We start from the raw sequence: 17,653 nt of genomic DNA, 5'->3' as shown, positions 1-17,653 counted from the left end.
TATGGAACGCTTCACGAATTTGCGTGTCATCCTTGCGCAGGGGCCATGCTAATCTTCTCTGTATCGTTCCAATTTTAGTATATGTGCTGCCGAAGTGAGCACTGTCTCCTTACTTTTATGTGTATGTTCAAACCATTCAGGAGATCATTTAGTTTGGGGTTTTCCTTAAAATGCTCAGTGTCTGTGAGTGGAAGTGAGCCATTTTCTCTGTTAAATATCACTCACCTACAGGGAAAAATCAATTGAGTGCTCATAAATAAAAGAAAACTAACTTAGATTTTTGTTGTTTGTTAGTTTTATTTTTAAAGAAGGGAAAATATTAAAAACTTTGACTTAATTACTTTTGCATTTAAGTACTGCGAAAGTGAAACCTTGAGACTGATGACCCTTCACAATTGTAAACCAGTATAGAGGTAGCTGGGCTGTCAGGGAGCTCTGGTAGCATAGTGCCTAAGGCACTTGACTGCTAACAAGAAGACTGGCGGTTCAAATCCACCAGCCATTCCTTGGAAGGAAGATGGGGCAATCTACTTCCATAGTGATACTGCCTCGGAAACCCAAGTAGGGGTCGCTATGAGTCGGGTCCAACTCGACGGCACATAACAACAACATACATTTAAAACGGAGCCCATCAGCACATCGTGGGAGAAAGATGAGGCAGTCTGCTTCCATAAAGATGTTGTTGTTGTTATGTGCCATTGAGTTGGACCCAACTCATAGAAACCCCCTCCTTCAGTTTCTGAGGCAGTATCCCTACGGAAGTAGATTGCCCAACCTTCCTTCCAAGGAGTGGCTGGTGAGTTTGAACAGCCAGCCTTCTGGTTAGCAGTCAAGTGCCTTAGGCACTATGCTACCAGAGTACAGCCTTGGAAACCCTATGGGGCAGTTCTGCTCTGTCCTGTAGGGTCATTTGAGGCAGAGCTGTTGACTTGATGGCAGTGGGTTTGGTTTCTTTGGGTTTTGTGTGTGTGCGTGAGAGAGATTTGAGTGAAAGTTTACAGAGCAAATTCATTTTTCATACAATAGTCCACACACATTTTGTTTCATGACATTAATTACAATCCCCATAAAGTAACAGCTCTCTTCAACTTCCTCCCTGTGGTTACCCTTTCCCTGTGTCCTTTTTTCCTATGCATTCCTGCCTTCTGAGCTTTCTCAGTGCAAATACTGCCCTTCTCATCTCCCATGGTTGATTGTTCCAAGGAGTATACCTACCTGGTGTAAATGTTCACCTTACATGCCTGTCTATTACTTGTCTAGAAGCCACGATGTGAGTTCAATTCCAGGCCCAAAGGGTGACTAGGGGCCATAGTCTCAGGTTTCACTAGTTTCTGTCAAACCAGTAAACCTGGTCATTTTTTATGATTTTGAGTTTTGTTCCACATTTCTTTCCCTCTCTATCCAGGATCCCATATTTTGATCCCTTTCTAAGCGGTCGACAGTGGTAGCAAGGCACCATCTACTTCTTCTGGTCTCAGGGTCATGTAGGCTGAGGTTCACATGGTCCACTAGTCCCTTAGAGTAATTGTTTTCATGTGTCTTTGGTTTTCTTCATTCTTCTTTGCTCTGGATGAGGAGAAACCAATTGCTGAATCTTAGATGGCTGCTTATAAGCATTTAAGACCCCAGTCACTACTGTGGTTTTATACATTTGAAAAGTACTTTCTTCATATATGTTACCGCATTTGAAAAATACATTTATAGAGGATTGTATTGAACTCTTATTGTATGTTTGATTTTTGTTATGCGTATGAGCACATGTGTATATATACACGTATACTTACCTCACTTTTATATTATGGTCAGTTAAGGAAGCAAATGGCATTCATAGACAAAGGAAGTAAGGAACAAACAGATGACAAACATTTAGCAAGTTATCCAAGGTATATAAAAAGACATTTAATTTTAAGAAGCTAGCTGCTGGCAGAAATAAGTTAAACTAAGGGCTTTGGTGATGTAGTAGATAAGGCATTTGGCTGTTAACCAGAAGGACAGTGGTCCAAACCCACCAGCCACTCCACAGAAGGAAGATGGGGCAATCTATTTCCATAAAATTTACAGCCTTGGAAACCCACCGGGGGTTGCTGTGAGTTGGAATGACTTAATGGCAATGAGAGTTTTGGGGTTTTTTTAAGGGCAAATGTAGTTCACAAACCAGTAGTTTCCTCCTACTAATTCTTCAGCCATGACTCCTCAGCCATGTGCTCTGGACAAAAAGGGAAGTTAGTGGTATGAGAGATGTGCAAAACACAGCCTGTATCAAAAGTGGCTTGCTGTTTCTTTATTTACTCAGCATTGATTAAGTGCCAGCACTGTCACACACTGTTAGGGATCCAGAGATTAATAGAACATGGTCCTTATCGTTATGAAGGGTAAGAGTCAGTGAAAGAAGGGTTGCATGTGCTCAGAGTGTGTGACACCAGCCTCCAGTATCTCATATGAAACTCTGGTCTTATGGTGTATGTCCCTGGGTGGACTTAAACCTTTAACCTTCTGATCGGTCGCCAAGTGCATTAACCATTTGATTTTTACCACCCAGAGACTCCAGTAGATGAAGAGGCTACTTTCCTTATAAATAGCATCCCAACATTGTGGTTGGTGATATTGAAATCATATATTCACATTTCCTCTTCTGCAGTTCAAAAAATAACTTGTTAAATAAGACTGTTTTTCTGAAGTATTGCCTAATATCTGTCAGAGTTTTCTTTTAATTCTATGTTTTCAACCTTTGCAGCTAAGATATCAACATGGACTGGGAACTCCAGACTTGAGACAAACCCTTCCTAACCTGAAAAACTTCATGGAGCATGGACTAATGGTCAGGTGGTGAGTACCTTTATCTCTGATATCGGAAACTGTAACATGGATAGTGATCCTGAGACATTGCCTAACTCCTGCATTGCCCCACATTTGCCTTCCAGGGTTTCTTCTGTAATGAGATATCTGAAGAAAAGAAAAGATAGCCTCATACTTGTGTAGGTCTAAGTTACAGCCTGGCTTAAGGTGAAACACCCTTGGATGGGGAATGTTGTTTGAACGTTTAGGGGTTGGCTGGACAAGGAATGCTTGAGTAATGCATTACTGAGGCAGAGACTGGACGACAGCACTCGATTCACAAAAAGGAGCCCCTAGACTTTTCCAAAGAACAAGGGAAGGACATACCTCTAGAGTAAGCATTGGGGTCAGTGACTATGAGAATTAAGGGGAGAAAGGACTCAAGGAGAGGGTAAAGTAGATGGTCAGGACCCAGCCTGAGACCAGGAGACACATACTAGAATGCTGCTTATATTTGGAGGAGAGCAAGCTGTTGCTTAAAAGTCTTTTGTCAGGATAAACCTGACCCTTTTCAAAAGCAAGGAGCAGGGAACCTGATGCAAAGAAGACATTAGATTGATTTGATCAACTTAAATAAATGGAAAGGTATTGACTCAAGTCACTGAGAGATTCTTGAAGTTTGAGTCCTTGGGTGATAGGCAGTTTACAGCATCATGTGAATGGAAACCAGGGCTCTAGAGTTAAACTGGGAGCTCTGGTAGCATAGTGGCTAAGACACTTGCCTGCTAACCAGACGGCTGGCGGTTCAAACCCACCAGCCACTCCTCGGAAGGAAGGTTGGGCAATCCTACTTCCGTAGTGATACTGCCTCGGAAACCCAAGGAGGGGTCGCTATGAGTCGGGGCCGACTCGACGGCAAAACAACAACAACAACAACAGAGTTAAACAATTGGAAGTAGCGCAGTCTCTTGTAAGGAGCACTGGCTTCTGACCCCAGCTCTTTTTCTAATCTTGACTACAAGGCCCAAAACAATCAGAGAACTCCTCTGCAGGAACCCATATAGAACTAAGCCAAGAAGACTCGATGTTTGTTCATCTTTCAGAATTTACTTAGTTACCTAGTGCTACTGTAACAGACACATCACAAGTGGACAGCTTTAGGGAAATAAAAGAAATTTATGCTCTCACAGTTTAGGAGGCTAGAAGTCTGAATTCAGGGTACCAGCTCTAGGGGAAGGTTTTCTCTCCCTTTCAGCACAGTTTGGGAGAAAGTCCTTGTCTCTTTTCAGCATATGTGGGCCCAGCATTTCTTGGAGATCTCCATGTGTCTTAATCTTCCCCTGGGTCTAGGAGCTTCTCAGCATAGGAATTCCAGGTCCAAAGGATGCACTCCACTCCTGGCTCTTCTGTCTTGGTGATCCTGAGGTCCCTCTCATCTCTGCTCTCTTGTTTAATCTCTTTTATATCTCAGAAGAGATTGACTCAAGATACAACCTAATCCTGTAGATTGCATCCTGCCTCATTAATATAACTGCCTATAATTATATTAATTCATTCACAAAATGAAGGATAAAATACGTAATACTGAGAATCAGAGCCCAGCCAAATTGACACGTATTTTGGAGGAACAGAATTCAATATAGAACGTTAACCAATCAGAAAAATCCCTCCTCCTCTGAGAGAAAGTGAGTGAGAGGATGGAGAGAAGCCATGAATATTATTTCCAAGTCATATTCCTTCTTAGGAAGGAAAAAAGAAGATGCTCCAACTCTTTTGATATCTGGTATGGTAAGATTCTGCCATGCTTATGGTCTTCTTCAAAACTTTTTGTTTTTTCTTGACTTATGAATCTTATCTGAGTGGTTTCACAGCTTTATGATATTGAATCTTCTTGTCCATAAACCATGGTATCTCTTTATTTACTTATTAGGATACCTCACTTAAGTTTTATAATTTTCTTTATAAAGGTCTTACACATCTTTTATTAGATACTTAGACCTAGGTAACTTACAGGTTTTGGTGGCTTTTGTAAATTTTTTTATTATAATATCCAATTTTTTTATGGATGGGATATAGGAATACCACTGATTTTTGTGTTTTGAGATTATATCCAACAGCCTTGCTGGACGTATTAATTATAATAGATTGCTTTATATTCTGTTTTTACAACTTTTACACATTTTATTGTCTTACTATGTTTTATTGTGGAACAGAAGCAATGATAGTGGTTATCCTTGTCTTGCTCTTAACTTTAAAGAGGATGCCTCACCATTAAATATTATATTTATTGCAGGTTTTGGTAGATATCCTTTGTCAACAAAAGGAAATTTCTTTGTATTCCCAGCTTACTAAGAGTAGTTTTTTCATCAGGAATGTGTGTATTTTGAATTTTATTAAATGCTTATTCTGGAGCTACTGAGATAATACTATAATTTTTACCCTTTAATCTGTTAATAAATTAATTAAATTATTAATTATATTAATAAATTATCTTATGTTAAGCTACCTTTGCCTCGTGGGATAAATTCTGCTTAGTTATGAGGTATTATTTCCCTACATTATTAGATTTGATTAGCTGATATTTTTTACAATGTCTTCATATAAGATCAGAGATGAGACTGGCCTACTTTTTTTTTTTTTTTGCATACTATCCTTGTCTGATTTTGGTTACAAAATAAATTGAAAATTTTCCCTTCTGTTTTCTGGAACAAGGAGCCCTCATGGTTTAGTGGTTAAATGTTCAGCTGCTAACCAACAGGTTGGCGGTTCAAACCCGCCAGCTGCTCTGCAGGAGAAAACTGCTGCATCTGCTCCCATAAAGATTATAGCTTTGGAAACCCTATGGGGTGGTTCTCCTCTATTCTAGAGGGTCAGCTATGAGTCAAAATCGACTCAACGGCAAGAGGTTTGATTTTGTGGGTATTCTCTGGAAAAGTTTATGTAAGGCAGGAATTAATTAGTATATCTTGAAGTTCTGATAGAACTTACTAAAAGCCATATGTTTTGTTGTTGATAGGGAGAGTATAGATTTTTAACTGCTGATTTCTGTGATCATTATTGGCCTGTTTATGTTTTATTTTTCCAGTCCCTCATTAATTTACTCAAATATCATTTCCAGTTCCATCAGTCTACTGCAATTCCTTTTATCTAGGTAGATATACTGAACTCTGCTGCCGAGCCCAATGTCACTTTTCTTTCCTTACCCTGTTCAGCATCTCAGCGGCACTTGCCCTTACTGACCATTCCTATCTTCTAGAAGCAGTCTTCTTTCTTGGCTCCCAAGGTACTGGCCTCTGCGATTTTCCCCCTTCTGGCAGCTTTTCTCCATTTTGTGTATTGCTCCTCCTGTGTATGATCTTTTCCGTACTGTATGGGAGCTCTCCGTGATCCAGCCTTTGTTGTTGTTGTTGTTATGTGCCGTCGAGTCAGCCCTGACTCATAGCAACCACTCCTTGGTTTTCTGAGGCAGTATCACTACAGAAGTAGATTGCCCAACCTTCCTTCCAAGGAGTGGCTGGTGGGTTTGAACCGCCAGCCTTCTGGTTAGCAGTCAAGTACCTTAGGCACTACGCTACCAGAGCTCCTGATCGGTCTTAGGCCCTCTCATTTTCTCTCTCTGTTCTCTTCTTATGTGATCGCATCTATTCCCATAGTTTTGAAAAGTATCCTTATGAGTCCCAAAGTTACATTTTCAACATAAACCTCTCCTGCAAACTCTGAATAGCCACAGACCTACTTGACACCTTCCCAAGGCATCTCGTCTTCATCATAGCTAAAACTGTCCTCAACCATTCTTTCTTTCAGCAAGTGGTACCCTATCTACCTAACTACCAAGTCAGAAACAAGGGAATCATCTTTGACTCCCTTCTTTTCCTCACTCCCACCAGATCCAATCTAATTCACCAGCCAGTCCTGTCATCTGTACCTACAAAATACATATCAAATCTGACCACTTCCCACCATCTCTCCTACTACCATCCCAGTCTGAGCCACCACCTCTCTTACCCAGTCAGCTGCACTAGTCTTATTTTCTCTCTGATTTCACTCTTGCCCCACCACAGTTCATTCTCCACAGCAGCCAGAGTAGTCTTTTTTAAAATTTAACTATATCTTAATCATTCCCTAGCTTCAGTGGCTAGAATTAAGTCCAAGCTCTTTTCCACGTTATACCTAGCCCCTACCTCTCCCCGTGCCTCATCTGATGCCACTTTTCCAGCATCTCATGTACAGTAGCTATACTGGCCTCCTTTTAGTTGTGTGAAAAGCTCTTTCCTGTCTCATTGTCATCAACACTCACTGTTCCCTCTGTTGAATGTGCTCTCCCTATTCCTTCTCTCCTACCCATCCTTACCTCACCCCCTCAGATAGAGGGAACAGTTAAAGAAAGGGCACAGTAACTTTGTTGACAAATAGACCACCTTGGCTAGAGTACAAAGTCATTTTAGGGACAGGGAGAATCCAGGCTTTGTCGTGCCTCGAGCTTATAAACAATTTCGGAGCTCTTTTTAAGGAAAAAAAAAAAATCTGCAAATGCCAAAATTAGGTATAAAAGAAATACTTAAAATAAGAAAGAACATCACAACAAATTAGTGGACTCTTCCTTTTCTTCTGTGATCTCTTTAGACACCCAGAATGCTTACACAGAAGTGCTTCCTTATGGCAACCTGACTGCCTCTCCCCTCCTGGAATACAGTACTTCAGTTTCCACCAGCTCTCAGTTCTGAGGGACAACAAATTAAATGACTTTTCAGGCATAGTTAACCCATGAACCTGAAGCTAAAAAACTAGAATCTAGATTTCTTAGCACCAATATAGTAAACCCTTTAAACCCCAAACTAATGCACTTAGACACTGCCCTTAGTGCAACCTGTGCCAAGTATATTAACACTGGAACAGTAAGATGCCACTCTTTGGTGCTCTAATGAAAAATCAGCAGCTAAGGTAGATGCAAAGTATTGCAAAATGACTGCTACATAATGGTTGCAAGTAAAGACCACTGCAGGAAGCCAGGCTAGAAGTTACAAATCTAAACAGAGCCAAAATGAAGCACTTTTAACCTCAGAGGAAATCTGAGAATGTCTGAAAGCAACTACAGATTGAGGAGTTACCCCCAAGCCTGTGCTCCTTAGGGCAAAGGGTAAAAAAACTGCTGTTCCTAGGGGAGGCTCTTACATCTTCTGTAAAAGAAAACATTTCCATTTCCTGTGTGGTTATTACCATTCACAGATTGGTCCCAATGGAAGCAGATTGCTCTTATGTTCTTTTGGTGTCGAGAATTTCAGACTGGCTGAGGATCAGTGCATTCACTGAATTCCTCCTTATGGTAAGCTTCAAAGTTGTGACAGTCTGGGTTTTTCTTTTCTTTTCTTTTTGCTTTAAACAAAAAATTGTGATAGAAATTATTTTAATGAGGTGATGTGTGCTTGCATATTACAATATTCTTAGCTAATATCAGATGCATCTACCTGATTAATCCTAAAACTAATCCCTTTTCCTCATAGACATAGTTGCATGGGGCTGAGTCAGTGTTTTATGCCAGCTCTTTCCAGAAGAAATCCCATTTTCTCTTCCCAGGACCACTAACCCAGTTGTGACTGCCAAGCAACACAATTTTGAAAAGCTGAACTTTAGCTCAGAGGCTATACTCATGAATACTTTGATTAAAAGCCACCAGAATGCCACTTAAACAGTCCATTTTTCTTTCTTTTACTACTGATTACAAAGTGGTCCAAGACTCAAATTGACACACACGTACACAGCTGATGCTGGGTCTGAGTCATGGTCAGGGAAGACCATGCATGCAAGCTGCTGCTTGATGGCTGCCAGTAAGATGAACTGACGCTCAGAAATGAATTGAAGATACTGTGTGCCGTGGTTGCTGTAAACTGGCTGTGTGATGGGGCCCCAGCAACCAAGTCCTGGGGTAGACCCTCAATTTTGTCTCTCCACCTCTCTCCCACCCTTCTCAACTGACCTCTAGACTTACCATGCTCATTTCTGACCTCAATTATTTTAGCAGGTAAGTTCCCACCACCTAGAATAGCCTGTCCTGCCTCTGCCCCTAGCCATTTTACTTTCACCTCAAGATCCAGCTCATATCCTGCCTTATTCATTCACTCACTCAGCAGGCACAGTGGTGGATACAGAGATAAATACATACCCCTTCAGTACCTTAGGCTCACTTTTCCCACAAGGCTTACCCACGAGGCTTTCAAGCAGCTTGGGGCTGGGGATGCCATCCTACTCATCCCTGTGGTCCCAGCCTGGCAGGTGCTTGGTAAGTGATGAGCATGTGAGTGAATGAATAAACCGTCTGTCCTGTTGTATTAATGGAACATGTTCCTTGAACTTGCATTCAAGGAGCTTAAAGTCTAATCAAGGCAATGAAATAGAAGCAAACAATATATAATATAAAATAGGAAGTACAAAATGCTGTAACAAAGATAAATTATTTGTAAAATTCAGAGGAAGTCCTTTACTTCTTGGTATAAGTGGTATAGGTGAGAATTGGACAAGCCTTCATTCACTAAGGAGATAGCATTTGAGTGAACCTGGGTCTTAAGAATTTGAGCATGTGAAGATTGGAGGATAGGACAAAATAGGTTAAGGAAACAGTTGCCCAACAGTAGGGAACTATTTCCTGTATTTGAGTAGAAAGAACATGGACTATGGAATTGAATACATGCTCCACCACTTACTTCCTCTGTGATCCCAGACAAGTTTAAGTGTTCAGTCTCAATCCTTTTAAACACAAAATGAGGATAATAGCATCTACCTGATAGACTTGCCGTGAGGATTAATATATGTGTAATGTATTTAGCATATTGCCTGGCACATAGTAGTACTAATAATGGTAGCTATTATTATAAATATGTAGGGTGGCATAGTGCTTAAGGCATTTGACTGCTAACCTGAGGGCTGGCGGTTCAAACCCACCAGCCCTCCTCAGAAGGAAGATTGGCCAATCTACTTCTGTAGAGATACCACCTCAGAAACCCAAATAGGGGATACTATGAGTCAGATCGACTCGATGGCAGTGAGTTTGGTTTGTTTTTTTAACCCATAGTTAGAACTTACGAATAATAAAAATCTCTCATTTGCAAAACTGCCATGTTTTTATTTAAGCTTGCAACAACACCATGATGCAAGCAGGACAAGGATAATGATCCCTATTTTACAGATCAGAGGACTGAGACTTAGAAACATGAAGGGACTTGCCAAGATCACATGATAATAAGTGATGTAACTGGGACCAAAAACCCAGATTATCCGACTTGATTCTCATGTTCTTTTCATGAAACCATGCTACCTCTTGTTAGTGACTATTCTATCCCTTCTCTGCCTTTCCTCAGTCCTCCTATTTCGATGCCATCTATAATCCACCACTGATTACCTTCCATGGAAAACTCCACCAAAGTCAAATCCAGAGCGCTGGAAAGAGCCACTACAAAATACAGGCTGCAGTCTATGAAAACATTCTTTGTTGCTTCTCTTACCCCACTTACCTCAGAGATGTCGAGAAACTAAGAATTACAAAACGTTGTGAAGAATTTAAGAATTTTAGCACCAAAAGAAATGAAACATTACATATTTCATCCCCATTGGTTAAGGAATAAGAAAACTGAAGGAAGGATGTGGGGTGGATACGTGATCTAAAATCACAAAAGGAGCATAGATTTGCTCCTAGTGTTTGTCCTCCTTCAATTGCATGTTCTTTTTCATGGTGAAAGTAGAAATTTAAAGTTATCTGTCCTGATTTATTCCTGAAATTTTTTGTTCTGAGCTTAATTTTTCCCAATTATAAAGCTTAAACTGTCAAGTAGCTTCAGGCAAGACAGGGTGATACAATGGAAGGAGCACTGGATTTGGGAATTAGATAGTGTGGGTCCCAATTTCAGCTCTGTCACTTAATTTTCATAAATTGTTTTGACTTATCTATTTTTTAAATGGAGTTAATAGCACTAGCCCTTTTCCCCAAGCAGGGTCGTGTGGAACAAATGAGTTAATGTCTGTCTATTGTGTCACATAAACTAAAAAGTACTGTTATACATTTGACAATTCATTAAGTGTCTTCTTTGCATATAGCACTATTCAAGAGACCAAGGAAGATTCAGAAGTGTAAGATTTGTCCTTGCCTCTGCTTAGTTGACAGTTGTTTAGTTTATAACCTAAATAAGTAGACAAGACAAATTAAATATTTTGGAAATGAGTTGCAAAAATATACCATGCATTGTTCATTCTCACTATCATGTGGGACTTGGAGCCTGAGACCAAACTTTACCCTTGGACTCATTTGATGTTTTAGGATCCACGTGGGCTATTTTTTAAAGAATCTGCATTAACCTCAATAACCTTAGTAAGGAGAGAACACTAAGGATTAAGTACGTTTTAAGATACTTCTCCAATGTGCTAGAATATTTCTCCAGATTCCTTCTAGTGTTTAATGATGTGACTCTAAGAGAAGTGTCTTAGTTACTAGTGCTGCTATAACAGGAATACCACAAATGAGTGGCTTTAAATAACAAGTTTATTTTCTCATAGTTCTGGTAGCTACAAATCCAAATCAGGGTCTCAACCTTGTCAATTTCGTCTTTCTTGTTAGCTTAGGCCGTTTCTCGATTCCTTGCTGTTCTGGTTTATAGATGACCCTGACGTGGCGTCTGTCTTCCCTCATGTGTGCATCTCTGTGTCTGTTCTAGTCTTTCTGTAACTCAGAAGTGACTAGGTTTAGGATACACCCTATACTGGCATGACCTCATTAATATAACAAAAGAAAATCCCAGTTTCCGAATAGGATCACATCTACAGGTACAAGTACCAGGACTTCACTGTGTATTTTTGAGGGATACAATTCAATCCATAACAAGAAGCATCTGGTGGCTTTATTAAAGGGTTTCTCACTTTAGAAGTAAGATTTCCACTTGTGCTTTGGCTGACCAATTTCTGATCTAGTCTTCATTCCTTTTTGTAAATAGAGAATTCAACAGTTTGTTTTTGTTTTTTGTTTTTTAAGTAAATACCTAAGAATTTTGAGACATTTAGGGAAAAAATTTTCTGAGTAAACTGGAAATAATGAAAATGTAGAACAAGTGAGTCATTCTACTTTCTCTTAAATCAGAAGGTAATGATAGGATAATTCTGCTTTTAAGTCAAACTGTTTACTTTTGAAGATGAGGCATTATTCAATATGGGAACCTTGAAAAACTCTCTTTTTAAAAACAAATCTACCGTCTTTCCCTCCCTCCATCATGCTTATGCTGCATTCAGAACTGACTTCTGGCAGGTGGCCCCTGAGGGACTTAAGATACATGTTGTCTAGCTGACATTGGCTTTTAATTTTAGATCAAATGACGTTGTCTTTGAAGTCTCAAGGGGTACTTAACGGTAGTTCTATCAGATAGGCTTGCCTTTCAGATTGTTTCTTGCGGGCTGGCATACCTAACATGAAAAGTGAAGCCTAGTCAAAAATAAATGAAAAGGAAAGTTTTATTGGATTTATTTACTCTACGATAGCTATTTTCTGAGGAGCCTTGTCAAGTCATCTTCTTGCCCCTAGACAAGAACACACAAGGCATATGGGTATCTGTAGTATTTTAAAAGACCTTGGGGGACCAGGCTTCTTCCATAACTCATTCCTGCATTTAAACACTCTCACTTCAGGAAATTCTTCCCTATATTTAACTTTCAGGCCCCCTCCTGCGGTTAACACCCATTTCCGCTTTTTTCTGTCTCCAGTCAGGATGGAGAACAGCTGGCCAGCATCCTTTGTGTGCTAACCCTCCACCAGTGACAAAGTCATTTGGGTATCCCTGGACTGCTTTCCTTTTACCTCCAGGAGGGAATTCTGTGAACCAAAAACCTCCTTGTTTTTGTTTGTGTGTCATTTATTTTTAGTTATCCTTTTGATTAGAAAATAATATGTGCTCAATGAATAAAATTTGGAAGATATAAAAGTTATGAAAGCAGGAGGAAACAATAGCCCCACAATCTAGGACAAGAACCGCTATTAAGTTAGTCAAGTGTCCATGTATTTCTTATATTGTTGTTGTCTGCCATTGAGTTAATTCCAACTACTATGACCCTATGGGAGCTCTGGTGGAGTAGTGCCTCAGGCATTTGACTGCTAACCAGAATGCTGGCAGTTCAAACCCACCAACCACCCCTCGGAAGGAACTTTGGGCGATCTACTTCCATAGTGATACTGCCTGGGAAACCCAAGGAGGGGTCACTGTGAGTTGGATCCGACTTGATGGCAGTGAGTTTGGATTTTGATTTGGTTAATGAGCCTATGTGACAGAGTAAAACTACCCCAAGGAGTTTCCTACACTGTAATCTTTATGGGAGTAAATCGCCAGGTCTTTCCTCCTGTGGAGCCACTGGTGGGATTGAACCACCAACCTTTCCAAGTGCTTAAACATTACATCCCCAGAGTTCCTTATTTCTTACATAGTTAAGATCATATCATCTGTACTGGCTCTGTCCAATAAAAATATAATATGAACCACATTTGAAAATTTAAAATTTCTGGTCACCACATTTAAAAAAATAAAAAGAAACAGGTAAATTAATTTTACTGATATGTTTTCTTTAACCCATATACATATATACACACACACATATATATGTGTGTATATATATGCATATATATGTGTGTGGGTGTGTGGGTGTGTATTTATATATGGGAGCTCTGGTGGCATAGTGCCTAAGGCATTTGACTGTTAACCAGAAGGCTGGCAGTTCAAACCCACCAGCACCAGCCACTCCTCAGAAGGAAGATTAGGCAATCTACTTCCGTAGTGATACTACCTCAGAAGCCCAAGGAGAGGTGGCTATGAGTCTAATCAACTCAATGGCAGTAATTTTTTTTTTTTTAATATATACACATATATGTAGATATAGGCAATATTATCTTGTCAACATGTAATCAATATTTTTAAATTACTAAAGAAAATATTTTACATTCTTTTTTTTTTTTTACCTTTTTTTTGTTTTTCAGTCTCACATCTTAAGCATTTTACCAATGTCATTAGAAACTTTTAAACATCATTTTAAAATGCTAATTACTGGCTACATAGTTATTTTGTCTTTCTGATTTACCATAAATATGTATTTAGATGGTTTCATGTTTTTCATGTTATAGGTAACGCTGTAGTGTTGTTTTTTCTTTTTTTCACATTAACTTATAGTTTCTCAGTACCTTGCCAGTAAAAAACATAAAGTTTCTCCTTGAGTCAACTAAGTAAATCCATTAGTTCATAAAGCAAATATTCATTTAATATCTACTATGTACTAAGTTAGATTGGAGAAGTGGACTTCAGGAATTAGAAGACAAGGCTCCTCCCATACAGTATTTACAAGACTTGGCTCCACACTGGAACTGCACATAACTTGTATTTTATTCTGCTTAAATGCTCTTCCCTTCATTGCTTTCTCCATCCATCCTTCCTCCTTTCCATGCCCTACTCACACTCTCTCTCTGACATACATATACTACATGGTTAACTCTTACTTAACCCTCAAGGTATCAATTAAATACAACCTTCTTTGGTGAGTCTTCTAGCTTAGTACTGGCTCCCTCCTCCATTACAGTATACTAATTATGTTGTTGTTGTTGTCGTTAGGTGCTGTTGAGTCACCTCCAACTCATAGTGACCATATGTACAGCAGAACGAAACACTGCTTGGTCCTGTGCCAGTTCCACGATCCCGGCTATACCTGAGCCCATCATCGTAGCCACTGTGTCAATTCATCTTGTTGAGGGCCTCCCCCTCTTTCGTTGACCTTCCACTTAACCAAGCATGGTATCCTTCTCCAGGAAATTGTCTCTTTTTACAACATTACCAAAGTAGGTGAGATGAAGTCTGGCCATTCTCGCTTCCAAAGAGCATTCCAGCTATACTTCTTCCAGGACAGATTTGTTAGTTCTTTTAGTAGGCCATTATACTTTCAGTATTCCTCGCCAGCACCATAACTCAAAAACATCAACTCTTCTTCGGTCTTCCTTATTCATTGTCTGGCTCTCACATGCATATAAGGTGATGAAAAATACCATGGCTTTTGTCAGGCACACCTTAGTCCTCAAGGAGACATCTTTGCTCTTCAGCACTTGTAAGAGGTCTGTTGCAGCAGACTTGCCCAGTGCTATATGTCATCTGATATCTTGACTGCTGCTTCCATTGGCATTGATTGATGTCATTCCATAATTCTTCTGGTTTTTGGTCATTGGTGTTCAGTGCATCAGATCTATTTTTTAGATAGTCACTAAATTCAGGATAGATATAATCAAGGGCATATTTTGGTTTTCATGGACTTGTTTTAATTGTCTTCAACTTCAAGTTGAACTTGCATATGAGCAGTTGATGGTCCGTTCCACAATCAGCTCCTAGCCTTGTTTTGGCTGAAGATACTGAGCTTCTCTATCACCTCATGCCACAGATATAGTCAATCTGATTCCTGTGCACTCTGTCTGGCAAAGTCCATGTATATAGCCACCGTTTGTGTTGTTGAAAAAAGGTATTTGCAATGAAGTTATTGATCTTGCAAAATTCTATCATCTGATCTCCAGTGTTATTTCTATCACCAAGGCCAAATTTTCCAACTACCAATGATTCTTCTTTGTTTCTAACTTTTGCATTCCAGACACCAGTGCTAATCAACGCATCTTAATTGCATATTCAGTCAATTTCAGACTGCAGTAGTTGGTAAAAATCTTTGGTTTCCTCATCTTTGGCTTTGGTGGTTGGTGCATAAATTTGAATAATAGTAATATTAACTGGCTTTCCTTGTAGGTGTATGGATGTTATCCTATCACTGACAGCATTGTACTTCAGGATAGATCTTGAAACATTCTTTGCATTTTTATATGCAAAGTATCCACGTTAGTCTGAGTGTTGGCTTACGCTCTGCCTCTCCTACTATACAACAGGAACTCCGTAATGGTAGAAATTATATTTTATACATCTCTGTATTCCAAGAAAAGGATATCTGGTGGTGCTGTGGTTAAAGCATTGAGCTAATAACCAGAAGGTCAGCAGTTCAAACCCACCAACTGCTCTGCTGCAGAAAGATGAGATGATCTGCTTACATAAAGATTTGCAGCCTTGGAAACCCAATGACACAGTTCCACTCTGTCTTATAGGGTTGTTATGAGTCAGAATTGACTCGATAGCAGTAGGTTGTTTTTTTTCCTCCAGGACTCTAGCAGACTGCCAGGCAGTGAATGTGGATTTCAATGATGTCTGCTGAAATGTGTGTTGAAATAAAAGTGATCATATTAAATATCAGTTGGATGGTAAAATAAGTACCATAGCTCTTTAGAGTTCAAAGAGATCACTTTAGATTGGCATGATTAAAAAAAAAACCTTCATGAAGAAGGTAAAGCTTGTATTGGGCATATTTAAATGAATTGGGGAGAGGACTAGCAGAAAAACTAGTTACATGTTCTCTAAAAAGTTACAGAACAAGAGGCTACTGCTTGGTTTAAAACCAGGAAGGGTGTATGTCAGGGTTGTATCCTTTCACCATACTTATTCAATCTGTGTGCTGAGCAAATAATCTGAGAAACTGGATTTTATGAAGAAGAATACACTATCAGGATTGGAAGAAGAATCATTAACAATCTGTGATACGCAGATAACACAAACTTGCTTGTTGAAAGTGAAAATAACTTGAAGCACTTACTGATGAAGCTCAAAGATTACAGTCTTCAGTATGAATTACACCTCAGCATAAAGAAAACAGAAATCCTCACAACTAGACCAGTAGGCGGCATCGTGATAAACAGAAAAGATTGCTGTTTTCAGGGATTTCATTTTACTTGAATCCACAGTCAACCTCCATGGAAGAAGCAGTCAGGAAATCAGATGTCGTATTGCACTGGGCAAATCTGGTGCAAAAGACCTCTCGAAAGTATTGAGAAGCTAAGATGTCACTTTGAAGACTAGAGTGTGCCTGACCCAGGCCGTGGTGTTTTCAGTCACCTCATATCATGTGAAACGAAGACTGAAGAAGAGTTTATGCCTTTGAATTGTGGTGTTGACAAAAAACACTGAAAGAACCATACGCTGCAGAAGAACTAACAGATCTGTCCTGGAAGAAGTGCAGCCAGAATGCTCCTTGGAAGGGAGAATGGCCAGACTTCATCTCACCTACTTTAGTCATGTTGTCAGAGGGGACCTTTCCCTAGAGAAGGGTATCTTGCTTGGTAAAGTAGAGGGTCAATGAAAAAAGGGAAAGACCCTCAAGGAGATGAATTGACACAGTGGCTACAATGATGAACTCAAGGATAACAAGGATTTTGAGGATGGCACAGGACTGAACAGTGTTTTGTCCTGTTGTACATAGGGTTGCTGTGAGTTGGAGCCAACTCAACAGCACCAAACAGCAACAAGAAGTTAGGGTTTTTCAGGACGAGTTCTTTAGCATGTGCTAGTATCAGCAGCTCTGGTCACGTAGTGCCTAAGGCATTTGACTGCTAACCAGAAATCTTATGGTTCGAACCCACCAGCCACTCCTCAGAAGGAAAACTGGGCAATCTACTTCTGTAGAGATACTGCCTTGGAAACCCAAGGAGGGGTCAACCCAAGCAGGGGTCACTATAAGACAAATCTGACTCAACAGCAGTGAGTATGGGTTTTGTTTTGTTTTGATTAATAAATATCAGCAGAAATTTAACAAAGGAAAAGAGGGAGAAAATACAAATAACACAAATAAGAAACAAAATGGGCAACATCACAACAGAACATACTGAAATAAAAAAGGATAATATCGGAGTTCCGGCAAGATGGCGGACTAGGCAGAAAGACTGCACAGACCCTCTTCAACAAAGAAAAGGGAAACCAATTAACACAGACACAGAAGATAATCCTGGACCCCTGAA

The 17,653-nt window shown here is 39.8% G+C and overlaps 1 protein-coding gene and 1 non-coding gene across 2 annotated transcripts in view; one reads left to right on the top strand and one right to left on the bottom strand.

Moving 5' to 3' along the window:
- Positions 1-102, bottom strand: LOC122150014. The gene has a single exon (XR_006163442.1). It is a non-coding gene; the product is annotated as a U6 spliceosomal RNA (small nuclear RNA).
- UVRAG (UV radiation resistance associated) overlaps positions 1-17,653 on the top strand; it is a 481,244-nt gene that overhangs the window by 443,269 nt on the left and 20,322 nt on the right. Inside the window, exon 14 of the mRNA XM_007941031.2 lies at positions 2,735-2,826. Within this exon, the coding sequence (XP_007939222.2) occupies positions 2,735-2,826 (92 nt within the window). The remainder of the gene's footprint in view (positions 1-2,734; positions 2,827-17,653) is intronic.

Source organism: Orycteropus afer, unplaced genomic scaffold, assembly GCF_000298275.1.
Source record: "Orycteropus afer afer isolate SDZICR_OR568_19922 unplaced genomic scaffold, OryAfe1.0 scaffold00074, whole genome shotgun sequence".
Taxonomy (NCBI): domain Eukaryota; kingdom Metazoa; phylum Chordata; class Mammalia; order Tubulidentata; family Orycteropodidae; genus Orycteropus; species Orycteropus afer.
This window is presented reverse-complemented; position numbering and strand designations above follow the sequence as displayed.